Here is a 13,263-nt window from a genome sequence, read left to right as displayed (position 1 = left end):
TCACAATGGTGAGATAAGCTTAGTGAATTGAGGCCAAAGTCTTACACAAAAAATGACTGTTACATACCAACTTTACAATCTGCCCTAAGTTGTAGTTGCAGTTGTTTGCAACTATGGTTATTTTTGTGGATGTCTTTGTATCCTGTATCTGTCTGAAGATGATACAGAAGTTTGTTTTAGTACTCACTTGAGTTCTGCGGATCTTCTTCTTTCATTTGTTGTGGGGTCTGGCTAAATTGATCCAGCACCAGTAAGGATTTTACAGAGGGTATGAGTGTTTGGATTGCCAAGATGTGGCACAATATTCTGACCATGTATTTTTGCCGTCATAGGCTCCTCAAAATAGCAGAGCTGTGCTGGGAAGACAGGAGTTGGTGCAGGCAAGCACACGCTTCGGGGCTAGGCTGCACTAGGACTGGGCAATGGCAACACAATTCTAGCTGTGCTTAGAGAGAGTAGGAAGCCACTACTACAGAACCTTAAAGCCAGGAGCAGGGAGGAGTATGTGCTGAACTAATCCTGTTATTTTTTATAATTTATGGTTTAAAATGAGCTTTAACAGTGATAAATGTGATTCGAATGTACACAAAGTGATGTAGCAATGTAGCTATTAAAAATGTCAGTGCTGCTTATGAGAATGTACACATGTGCTTTCCTATACCAAATTATTTTCCTTGGTTTCTTAGCGACTGGAAAACACATAACTTGCATACCAAGTTTCATACTTTTAAACTACAGCTTCTTGCTTTTTCCTTGTAAGAGTCATTTGCGGATTTTCTACGAACTGTCTGTTGGTCTTGTTCAACAGTGACGCTTTTGTGATAAAATGAGTCATGTAATTGAACGAAGTTATGCGACTATGTGTTGTAAACACTGACATTGATATAAGACAGGAAAAATAACTTTGCGTCTATATTACTTTCCATAGTAGACGAGCGTGTAACATTTTCCTTTCTGTGATTTTACAATCTATCTCAGGAGAGACATAAAGTATAAAGAGTGAGGTTTTTAGTGGAACAGAAACAGGTTTGTCTTCAAAGTTGTATCACTTGTAATGGTTACTATTTTACTCTCTGTTCAGAATAGTTGTATAATGTAACAACTTCAGTAGTGCACGTTCAGTGTTTTTGACCCCAGTTTAATGAACTTCAGATGTCTTTGTTTCAAGGTATCCCTCAACAGCTTGTATTGAGCTGTATGATCTGTTAAAAAGGGATTGTCGGCCACAAAATCAAGTTCCATTTACCCACTCCTCTGTGTTTAATATGCAGCCTGAAACCTTACCCTGCATTGCAAGCACTCCAGTCTATTTAGAAATGTTGCTGCTGTAATAAATCTTATCTCAGTCAGCCTAGCTTTATTTTTGCCATTGCCAACGAGAAGGAAGCTTGTCATGACCCCTACCACAATCCTGCTCCTCACTGATTGGCTGAGGGTAGTCCAGTGAGCTGCTGAAATTTGATCTATGTTGTGCTCACATGTGTTTACAAAGCAAGCTAGCTATGACAGTGCAGTTTCTAGGAGTTAAAAAAGTAAGGGAGGAAATGACATCAGGATTGGCTTCATTCAGAGGGAAGCAAGATGGGAAATGCCAGGAACAGAATTCTCTTTAATTACTATAATGAAACTCACTGAAATTAAAATGTGGACAGTACAATATATCTGTTATGTAAGTAGAACAAGTAGTTATCTACTTTATATATGTGTTTTTTCCTGGGATAGTATGGCTGCCCCTGCTGCAAAATGACTGAGACCTAATTTTTCTGTATTCCATTTATTCCTTAGTGTCACAATACTGAGTATGATTTCTTTCAAATGTCAAGTATAAAAGCTAACCTAAGCAGTCTATGCAAAGTACATTGTAATAATTCTGATTTTATTTTTCAATACATTGATTAACTGTGCATACTCCCCTACAGGTATTCTCAACCACTTCATGAAGAGATAGCACTTCACAGACACCTGAAACACAAAAACATAGTGCAGTATATGGGATCGTTCAGTGAAAGTGGCTTTATTAAGATATTTATGGAGCAAGTTCCAGGAGGTAAGTGCTTTATTTTCCTGTTTGCTATGTTATTATGACCACAGCATTATGTGGATGTGTGTCTCACAACTCTTAAAAAGAATCAGGGGATTACTGGTCCATTAAGTACATCCTTCTCTGCTCCCCCCTCCCCCTTGCACAAGCACAGTAGGCTGCAGGTGTAATATGCGCATGCAGCACTGCATCCACAACTGCCTTTTAGGTAAATGGATAACCGAGCTGAAAGGGCAAAGGTAATCTTTACTTACTTGGGGCTTCTTCCACCCCCTAACAGTTCCGCTGACCTCCAGTACGTCGGTAGCCGTCCGTAAGATCACTGACTACAGCTGTTGTCATTGGCTTCTGCACATGGACTGGCACATTCACTCTACTATCTTGATTGAGTCCTGTGGTCAGGAGCTATCTGCACTCACACAGTTTAAATCTTTGTAATCTGCCCGAATGCAGAGTGGTCCCAGGCCATGGAAAGGTGCAGACACTACCACATACATGCAGAAGCCCACAACCACAGCTGTGGTCAAGGATACCGGGGCAAGCAACACACTGTGGTGGGTAGGGGAACTGCAGCAAGGGACCATATAGACTTCTAGGGAATGGAAAATGCCCCAGGTAAGTAAAGCTTAACTTTTCAGCCTGGATGTCCTTTTGCCTATGTGTTGATACCTTTCCTTTACACTCTTCTTTTTTCTCCTTCACTTACAAAACATATGGAGGGGGAAATGTATTAAAACTAGTGCATGATAAATTAGAACAATAGTGATGCAAAACAATTGCAAACGTGGGGCAGTTGTTCAAAGTGACCAATGAAGCCTTGAACACATGTACAAGGACTGTCACTGCAGTCATCAGGACTCTATCCCTTGGGTACCAGGCTGAGTTCTGTACTGACATGTGGCTAGTGTGCAGGCTTGTGACCCGATTTGTTGCTATGGAGGGAGCCAGAAAGATGACTGCATGGTGCAGGAGGTGTAAGAAGAATAGCCACGGCCTGTGCTTGGACAAGATGATTGATCTCTCCCTGATGCTTCAAAGCTGTTGTGCACATGCTACACTCGGAATTCCTGGCGGAGGCAGCGCCAGCCAAGAACCTTCCAGTGTGTATAAAGCCATAGAAACCTTGATGTGGGCATCTTCTCCAATGTCCCTTGCAACAGTTTTGATAATTCTCCCCTTCCATTATTTGCATTAGCGAACTACTTCTACACAAGGGATTGACAATAAGTAATGTGAATGAGACTATGTTCTCTGTGAAGCACTGCATAAAAAGTGACATTACTATTATAAATGTCTTATTTTAACCCCCTCCTGACTGCCTAAAGCCGATCGGCTTTGGGAGGGTGGCAGCCCCAGGACCGCCTAACGCCGAAAGGCATCAAGTCCTGGGGCGGGGTTTTGCAGAAGATTGCGTGCGCCGATGTGCGTGTATCTCCGCTTGAATGATGCTCTGTTCCGTCATCAGTCTCCTAGATCGCCGTCTATTTACATTGTACAGTGCTGCGATCCACGGCAGCACTATACTGGGGACAGCCGTGTCACTCGGCTGTCCCCTGGGGAGGCTCAGGAGCCCTCGGCTCTCAGCCGATCGCTGTCATTGGTTGGCGGGGGGAGGGAGGGAAGGAAAAATAAGAAAAAATAGGGAAATGTATTTAAATAAATATACAAATAAACAAACATTGCAGGAGTGATCAGAGCCCACCAACAGAAATCTCTGTTGGTGGGCAGAAGAGGGGGGGATTGTTGTGCTGAGCGGTATGGCTCTGCGGCAAGCTTTTAAGTTGCAAAAAAGTGTAAAAAATATCCTGGTCACTAGAGGGTGTAAGCCTATGGTCCTAAAGTAGTTAAAAAGACAGAAGATGTGTGTATGTATATATTACTCTGAATACCAGTAATTCATATCACTGTGTTCCAAGGTAAAGTACTCCTACAGAGTGCAGTCAGGCATCTAGTCACACTTTCCTCATCCCATAGCTAAAATTAACCTTTTATTCAACTGATTTAAAAAGCAGAAGTTCATGGAGTCTGTCTTTCATGTTCTGAGTAAGCCTTTGTTGCATTGTACTTCTACAGTCCCCAGTGTTAAATGGAGTTTCTTACCCAAATGGAAATTCCCAGTTTACTTTTCCCCTCTTTGTTTTATAATGTAATACATTGCTGCAATATTTTGCGGGTACAGTAATTGGATCTTCATACTTATATTTCACCTGAAACACCATTTGCTGTTGTACTCTGTTACTGTGGGATGCACAAATGGCTTGCGGTGTGACTTAACCACTTGCCGACCAGTGGCTTTCTGGCTGATCTGTGCTGCGTAGGCTCTCCAGCCCGCAGCACAGATCAGGTTTTAGCCAGGGCGATCAGACTTGCCCCCTTTTTTCCCCACTAGGGGGATGTCCTGCTGGGGGGGTCTGATCGCCGCCGGCTCTCTGCGCTTTGCGGGGGGGGCTCTTCAAAGCCCCCCTCCGCAGCGTTTTCGGCGCTCCCTGGCTTCCCGTCCCTCCCTCTCCCTCCATGGCCTGCGCAGGACGGTTATCCGTCCTGCGCATTGAAGGATAGGCTTCAGCCTATCATATGCCGGCGATCCCCGGCCAATCAGAGGCCGGGGATCGCCGATCTGGCTTACGGCGCTGCTGCGCAGCAGCGCCGTATGATGTAAACAGCGGGGATTTCTTCCCCGCGTGTTTACATTTTGCCGGAGAGCCGCGATCGGCGGCTCTCCGGCTGTTCACGGAGACAGCCTCCGTGAATGGACATGGAAAGGCCGCTTCCATGGAAACTTGCAGACGACCAGTTTACGCCAATCGGCGTTAGCTGGTCGTCAAGAGGTTAAGGTGAAATCTTCTGAGGTGGGTTATCTTCAGCAGGAAGAGGGTTTCTGTGCTGCCTACACAGGAGTTGCTGGAAGAGAAATGCAAAATGTTTTGCAGAAACACTAACAAAAACTGAGCAATTACACTTTATATTTTAAGAGCCGCACAATACCGAAGTTCAGTAGCGGATATTTCTCAGCTGTCAGTGTGTTCCGTCACAATTTGTTCTTTGGCAAGTTTTTAGTCTTTAATTTTTCTACAGCAATAAGTGAGAATTAGTAGACAGGAAATATCTACAACTGATCATTTTCATTAGTCTAAAGAGATTTCAGAAACTGGTGAGAGTTGAAGTATGTGGTAGCAATTACCATAATGACTGCGAAAAAATGTTTCATTGGAAAGCAGCAAACATACAGCGCCACAGTGTAATACGAGACACAAGCAGGTAGTCATGAAGCGGTTTGTGGTTACTAAATTACAGCTGTTATTATTAGATACACTCTTGTTTGTGTCTGCTGGTGTATATATATATATATATATATATATATATATATGTCTGAGAGAAAAATAAACACACGTTTCCAGTAAATAAATGGTGCAAGATATTTGTGCATAAGGTGAATATAGCACCGATCTTTACTGTAGAACAGTCATGGCACAAAAGTGCTCAGCTATACCAAGCAAGCAATCTGGTATGTGGTAAGTGGTGCTTTAAAGGTTGTGGACCCTTTACATTTTTTGTATATTTTTATATGACCGAACACATAATTTGATTTTCAAACTTTGATGCAGAAAACCTAGTTTAAGAAATTAAACAAAAAATAATTAAATAATGGTCATTTATTTGGAAAAAAAAAGTCACATTAACAAATCTGGCTGTGTCACAAATAGGTGAATCCTGCTCTCTTTTTTTTGGGGGGGGGGGGGGGGGTGGGGGGACCTCTGTTGGTCCATCGTTACTTAGGGCATTTGAATCAAAGATCCAGACAATTTTCCAGATGAAACTCGGCCAAGGCTGCCAATAGCGACCGCCTCTGCCGAGAATCCAGTGTGTGTACATCAGCCACCGACTCCCCTCAGCCAGCAATCCGTCCTAGCATATCACTTCAGCCGAGTGATGACTGAGGGCATTGTTCTCCCCACTTCCCCCGCCTGCTGTGAGACGTCACTCTCGCAGAGTAGATGTGTCATCATTACAGAACACCCCTCCCCATTATTGTGCTGTCACTTTCCCCTCATATAACTTCTTCAATATATCCCATTAAGCTGAAATAAGAATTTCTGGAGAGAAACTGCAGGAGCAGGACTGACTAAGGACTGAGAGAAACTATTTTATCATCTATTTTGGTTGATTAATACTTTTTAATGCTGATTTGATATGTTTTCAATGCCAAGCAAAAATATGAAGTCATTTTTGTTGCTTAACTGAACTCTCTGGGCAGCAAAGCAGACGTGCCAAATATAGACACTTAACCATCATTATTTTGGGAATGTTCGCAATGCTAAAATGCCCAGGTTCATGCAATAGAGGTAAGCACAATCCAACTGTCCTCCGGGCCTTCAGGCTGCCAATATTTCTGTAAACAGGAGTGCTCAGTTTAGCTGTTCTTATTTGTTTTATGGAATGGTAGCAACAGCAGGAAAATAACAGGAACTGTTCATTTGCGTTTGTTTTTTCCCTTGACTTCTGTTTGATGAGTCTGTGGGGATCTCACTTGTCTTCTGCCTAGTTTTCTGTCCTCTCGTTTCTGCAATCACATTACTTGAAGTGTACACTGCTTGCTGGAAACACACAATGCAATTTCCCATCTGATTGACTGGTAATCTGACGGGGTAGTTGTATCGCGTGTACATGTCAAAACTGCTCCTGACCAATATAGAGATACATTTTCTGATGACAACTTCACAAAATCGATTCCTTTATCAATCAGAAACTGATTGGACAGGTTGGAAAATAATCATCCGATTCCTGGTGGGATCGCACCAGAAGTTGCGTCGTGTGTTCCCAGCATTACCTTTGTAGTATGCAAATTTACTCCAGTTAGTCATGCATGACTGATACAAAATTAAGCTAAGTCACAATATTGCTCCAACACAGTTCCTTGCATTCGTATAAATATTGCAGGAAATTATCATTTTAAAAAATCTTCTCTGGATGAATAACTTCTGAGGAGCTTAACTTTAGTTACCTGGCCATTTTTTTTTGGATTGTGTAACAAACGAGGCAGCTGCGGCGAACAGCACCGCCGCCGCAGCTGCCTCCATGCCACCATCCGTCCTCCCGGCGTCTAGGATGCCGAGGACGAAACGTTCATTTACTCAAGAGGTCGCCGTCTCGCGCGGGCGTGCGCACAGACGGGACCTTTATGCTGGGAGGAAGCCCATCAGCTGACCTGCTGGTCGGCTGACGTCAGAGGAGTCCCACGGCGACCAGGATTGGCTGATTCAGAGGGGCGTGCCAGTGGGGTCTCCTCTGCTTATTAAGCCTCCGGGCTTCATTCAGAGGTTGTCTGTTGTCGTGAATACCTCGTTTGTCAGCGCTCAGACCTTAGACTAGATCCCAGGTGTTGAAACCACGGACTTCACACCTAGACTAGGATATTGTTTATATTGTATTGATTTCCTGTGTATGACTCTTGGCTAAACTCTGACTCCGATCTCGCTTTCTGATTCTGTACTTCTGCCTTTCTGCCATAAGTTGCTGATCCTCTGCCTGATTACCGACTCCTCTCCTGCCTCACGATTCTGTACCGATACTTACCTCTCTGTTGCTGAACCTCTGCCTGATTACCGATTATTCTCCTGCCTCACGATTCTGTACCGATACCTACCTCTCTGTTGCCGAACCTTGCCTGTCAGACCATCCTACTCACCAGTGGGCCCTCTCCACTGGTGAGGTGCTAGCTTCACCAGCTCCTCTGGTGAAGTTATTCTTTAGTGCTGTACTGTGTGTGTTTTCTGCTCCTAGGCTGCAGTACAGTCTGAATCACCTGCTTCTCAGGCGATCATTAGTGCAGTACTGTTTGTATCTCCTGCTCCTAGGCTACAGTACAGTCTGAGTCACCCGCTCCTCGGATGATTACTCGGCTGCAGTACACTCTGAATCACCCGCTCCTCGGGAGATTCGGTCTCTTCAGTATTGTATCTCCAGCTTGCTGGAGCTTGTACCCTATTGCACGGTCAGTGTACCGATAGTACCTCACCAGCCCCTCTGGTGAGGTCTCATAAAACTATTAGTAGTTACGGTTGCACCAAACACTACACACTCAGCTGTTTGTGTTGCTATACTGGTATTATTGGTGATTCTGCAGATCACACATAATCAAGTATAGCGTCTGCATTATTGGAGATTCTGCAGATCACCAAATAATCAGACATCTGAGTTGCGACACCCAACCGTTACAGAACAACAGACCAGTAAAAGTATAGAGACACTCTGCATCTGGGTCGAGGCAGTAGCGACTACCGTTAATGAACTCATCAAGACGGTGAACGCTCAACAGACTCAGATTGAGCAACTGACTGACTCAGTTAACCGCTTACTAGACCCTAATGTACGAGTATCACCCCCTTCTGTGATCGAACCGAGGGTGCCCCCACCTGAGAAATTCTCAGATTTTCGTAATTTTAAGCATAGGTGCTTATCATATTTTGAATTATGACCCGTTTCTTCAGGTACAGAAGGTCAGAGGGTCACTTTCATTAAGACTTTATTGTCTGGAGATTCTCAGTCCTGGGGGTATAGTCTCCCTGGTCAAGGCCTCGTGCCCCGTGGGGAGACTCTCCCCACGGGGCACGAGGCCTTGACCTCAGTGGAGGAATTCTTTGAGGCCATGGCTGTAATTTACGATGATCCTGATTTGGCAGTAAATTCTGAAAGGAAGTTAAAGACCCTCAGGCAGGGACACAGTCCAGTTGAAGTTTATGCTGCTGAGTTCAGGAGATGGGCAGTGTCAGCCAGATGGGGGCAGTATGCACTTTTAGACTGCTTTTTATCAGGATTGTCTGATGCCATAGCTGATCTCATGTTGGTTCATCCAGAGCCCAAGACCCTGGATGAGGCCATATCCTTGGTCATTAAAATTGATAGGCGGGTTCGCCATCAAATGCAAACTCGGGCTAGAGCCCCAGGGAGGTTTGCTTCTTGCACTTTCTCAGCTCCTACGCCTTCCTCTCCACCCGCTGACGAGCCAATGCAGATTGGACATGCCAAGCTCTCAGAGGTCGAGAAAAATAGAAGGCGTGTAGAGAAACTATGTTTGTATTGCGCCGACAAAGGGCATATGATTTCGTCTGTCCCAAGAAGGCGGAATTCTATCGCCTAGGAGTAGCTGGAGGTACTACCCTAGGCAATCCAGATTTACCTCTAAATAATAAACGTTTGTTGCTTCCATGTACTATCACCTGGGAGGGTCAGGTTCACACTACCCAGGCGTTTATAGATTCAGGTTGTAAATGTCATGTCTAAAACATTCGCTGATAAATTTGGGCTTCCTTTGGTTCCTGTGGGGGAACAGATTAAGATTACAGCTGTGGACGATTCTCTACTGCCACTCACCATCACTCAGACTCCTGTATTGCTATGCCAGATTGGGGCACTGCACAGAGAGCAAATGCAGTTTTTGGTGTTAGAGATGTCCACATCCACGGTGATCCTGGGGATGCCATGGTTAAAGAAGCACTCCCCGGACATTGATTGGAGTACCAGACAGTTAATAAGCTGGTCACCTTACTGCCATTTTTGTAGCATATAGAGGCGCCCCACAAGGACACATAAGAAATCCTCTTCCTTTTCTGTGAGTTAACAACCTTTGCAGCCGTGTTAGGGGTAGGACCCTCTCTCCTCCACAGGTACAATATTATATTCAGCCACAGCGCCAAGGGTTACGATGTTAGGCAAAGCTCCAATCCACCTCCAGAGGCCCCTCCTGTATCTCGGGTGCTGTGTGGCGTGCTCCAAGCAACCCAATATAGACAGAAAAAGAGAAGGGTACTCTCAGTGGATCTATAATATGCAAAATTTATTGGAAACGGTATAACATTAAAATTGTGGTATAGTCACTCACATCATGAGGGTCCTAACCCAATTAGGACCCTCTCCGGTTAGTTCGCTTCCCACCCCTGTGGTACTCAGCACACTTTCGATCAAAGATGCATAGCCCGCTCTCGTCCCGACTAGTTTCGGCCTCTCGCCGTCATCAGGGGGTACGAGAGCGGGCGGGCAGTAATGCATATATATATATACAGCGAGTAATTACCTCTTTCCACGCAAGTTCCATCTGTACCGATACTTACCTCTCTGTTGCTGAACCTCTGCCTGATTACCGATTATTCTCCTGCCTCACGATTCTATACCGATACTTACCTCTCTGTTGCGAACCTTGCCTGTCAGACCATCCTACTCACCAGTGGGCCATCGCCACTGGTGAGGTGCTGGCTTCACCAGCTCCTCTGGTGAAGTTATTCTTTAGTGCAGTACTGTGTGCGTTTTCTGCTCCTAGGATGCAGTACAGTCTGAATCACCTGCTTCTCAGGCGATCATTAGTGCAGTACTGTTTGTATCTCCTGCTCCTAGGCTACAGTACAGTCTGAGTCACCCGCTCCTCGGGTGATCACTCGGCTGCAGTACACTCTGAATCATCCGCTCCTCGGGAGATTCGGTCTCTTCAGTATTGTATCTCCAGCTTGCTGGAGCTTGTACCCTATTGCACGGTCAGTGTACCGATAGTACCTCACCAGCCCCTCTGGTGAGGTCTCATAAAACTATTAAAGTTACGGTTGCACCAAACACTACACACTCGGCTCTATTTGTGTTGCTATACTGGTATTATTGGTGATTCTGCAGATCACACATAATCAAGTATAGCGTCTGCATTATTGGTGATTCTGCAGATCACCAAATAATCAGACATCTGAGTTGTGACACCCAACCGTTACAGATTGTTAATGGCAATATTGGGAAAAGCAGGGCTGTGGAGTCGTAGTCGGGGCAATTTAGGGCACCCGGAGTCGGAGTTGGAGTCTGAGTCGTTGATTTCATAAACTGAGGAGTCAGGAGTCGGTTGATTTTTGTATAAAATCCACAGCACTGTAAAGTATTAGACTAAGGAGTCGGAGTCGAGGAGTCGGAGTCTGAGCCATTTTTGGTACCCGGAGTTGGAGTCGGAGTCGTGGTTTCATAAACCGAGGAGTCGGAGTTGGAGTCGGAAGATTTGTGTACCGACTCCACAGCCCTGGGGAAAAGACCTACAAAAAAGTAAAATAATTGTGTGTCATGCAGACTTATTTAATTTGCTTTCTTATTACCAGTTAACACTTTTCACTTGGATGCCTAATATCATACCCTTTAGCCACCACATACTTAATCCACGTACACACACTAGCCCAAAATAATTGTTTTTTTAAATTACGGTATTATTATTTTTTAAATATAGCGCCAACATCTTCTGTATCATTGTACATAGTACAAATTGTTTTGAACTTGATGGATGAATGTCTTTTTATCAACCAAACTATGTGACTATGTCTTGAACATATAGGGCCTGATTCACAAAGCGGTGCAAACTTTTTTGCGGACTTTTGCGCGCGCAATTTGCTGTGATCCGCGCGATCGCGGACTTTTGCGGGCGCAATTGGGCGCAATTTGTCAGCAAATTGCGCGCGCAAAAGTCCGCTATTGCGCGAATCGCGGCAAATTGCGTGCGCGAAAGTCCGCAAAAAAGTTTGCACCGCTTTGTGAATCAGGCCCATAGTGTTGTCTTGAACATATAGGGCCTGATTCACAAAGCGGTGATAACTCAGTTATCACGCCTAAAAGACATTAGGCGTGATAACCTTTGCAACGCTGAGTTAGCACCGCTTTGTGCTCTTTATCGCGCGCAAAGTCCCGCGCGCAAGGTTTTGCGTGCACAATCACCGCGATTGCGCAAAACTTTGCGCGCGAGTTTCATTTTATCATGCCTAAACTGAGTTTAGGCGTGATAAAGGGCTTTTCACAGGCGTGCAAACACTTTGCACCGCTTTGTGAATCAGGCCCATAGTGTTGAACATGTAGTATTGTTGGTGATCCATTTAGTTGGATCACTAATGACTGACACAATTGTTTTCTTCACAGCAGAACACCTCCCACTTGAACTCCTTCTCTGCATAACATAACAGGCTGGGGGCATATAGCCCAGCACTCTGACTGTACAGTGTTCCTAATCTATATTCTTAAGCTATCACTAGTGATCATTTCTGGAAACCGTAATTAAAAGCATAAGCGCCGGTGAAAAAAAAGAATACTAGAGTAAATATGGAAATTTAAAGTAAACGAGATTGCTAAAAATAAAGGGATACAATAATGTTCTATTTACTTTGTGTTGTATATCTTTTTATAGGAGTATGTGTCATTAATGAGAAAACTCATTGAGATCAGCTATGCATAAAAAGTCACACAGCCATTAAGGACAACTTGCACTGAAACTGTTTTGAAACGTCATTGCCCTTAGCAAAATGTGCCTTGGAAAAATAATCAACAATATCTTACGTAATAGATGACTCAGGCACATTTTGTGTTCTGGACGTGTGCTTCATGCTGCTGACAGGCAGGGGAGACTGAAGCAATAAAGCTCAAAATTGTTTTTCTTTTTCCCTCACAGGAAGTCTTTCCGCTCTATTACGATCAAAATGGGGACCTCTGAAAGACAATGAACAAACTATTGCTTTCTATACCAAGCAGATCCTTGAAGGCTTGAAGTATCTTCATGACAATCAAATAGTACATCGAGACATAAAGGTTTGCATTATGTTTTCAGCTATCCCGCAAAAGAGATAAGGGGTATATTCACTAAACTACAGTGTAATGCATTGCATGTAATGTATTACAGTATGCTTTACTCGTACGTAAGACTTGACCGCACGTTATTCTGATTACTGCAGTTTTGTGAATACACCCCTTCAAGTGTATGGGCACGTTAATACAGTTTTCTATTTCAGTTATCTGTTTCTCTGTATTATGCAAATAATCCAGAACTCATGCAGGAAGTTGCTGTAAGTGCAGCAATTGTAGGTTAAAGTAACTGTTAAACGAAGTTCATACTGCCAGTCATCAGAATATTAATATAGTGGAAGCCTGCTTATGAAGAAGTATGCACTTAAAGAGGAACTCCAGTGAAAATAATGTAATTATGTATAAACGATTTAGTCAGTGTTTGCCCATTGTAAAATCTTTTAAATCCCTGATTTACATTCTGACATTTATCACATGGTGACATTTTTACTGTTGGCAGGTGATGTAGCTGCTGCATGCTTTTTTGGCAGTTGGAAGCAGCTGTAAACAGCTATTTCCCACAATGCAACAAGGTTCACAGACAGGAAACTGCCAGGAGTACTGCGGTCCCAGAGCTTCTTGTGGGAGGGGTTTCACCA

General features: G+C 44.1%; 1 protein-coding gene across 3 annotated transcripts in view; it reads left to right on the top strand.

Annotated features, from left to right (window-relative positions):
• The window catches only part of MAP3K5 (mitogen-activated protein kinase kinase kinase 5), a 272,639-nt gene that overhangs the window by 195,871 nt on the left and 63,505 nt on the right, over positions 1-13,263 (top strand). For all 3 annotated transcript variants that reach the window (XM_068231644.1, XM_068231643.1, XM_068231642.1), the window contains exons 16-17: positions 1,920-2,047; positions 12,495-12,631. In XM_068231644.1, coding sequence (XP_068087745.1) covers positions 1,920-2,047; positions 12,495-12,631 — 265 coding nt within the window. The remainder of the gene's footprint in view (positions 1-1,919; positions 2,048-12,494; positions 12,632-13,263) is intronic.

The sequence above is a fragment of the Hyperolius riggenbachi genome, chromosome 4 (assembly GCF_040937935.1).
Source record: "Hyperolius riggenbachi isolate aHypRig1 chromosome 4, aHypRig1.pri, whole genome shotgun sequence".
NCBI lineage: Eukaryota > Metazoa > Chordata > Amphibia > Anura > Hyperoliidae > Hyperolius > Hyperolius riggenbachi.
Note: the sequence above shows the minus strand (reverse complement) of the source record. Positions and strands in the feature narration are given on the sequence as shown.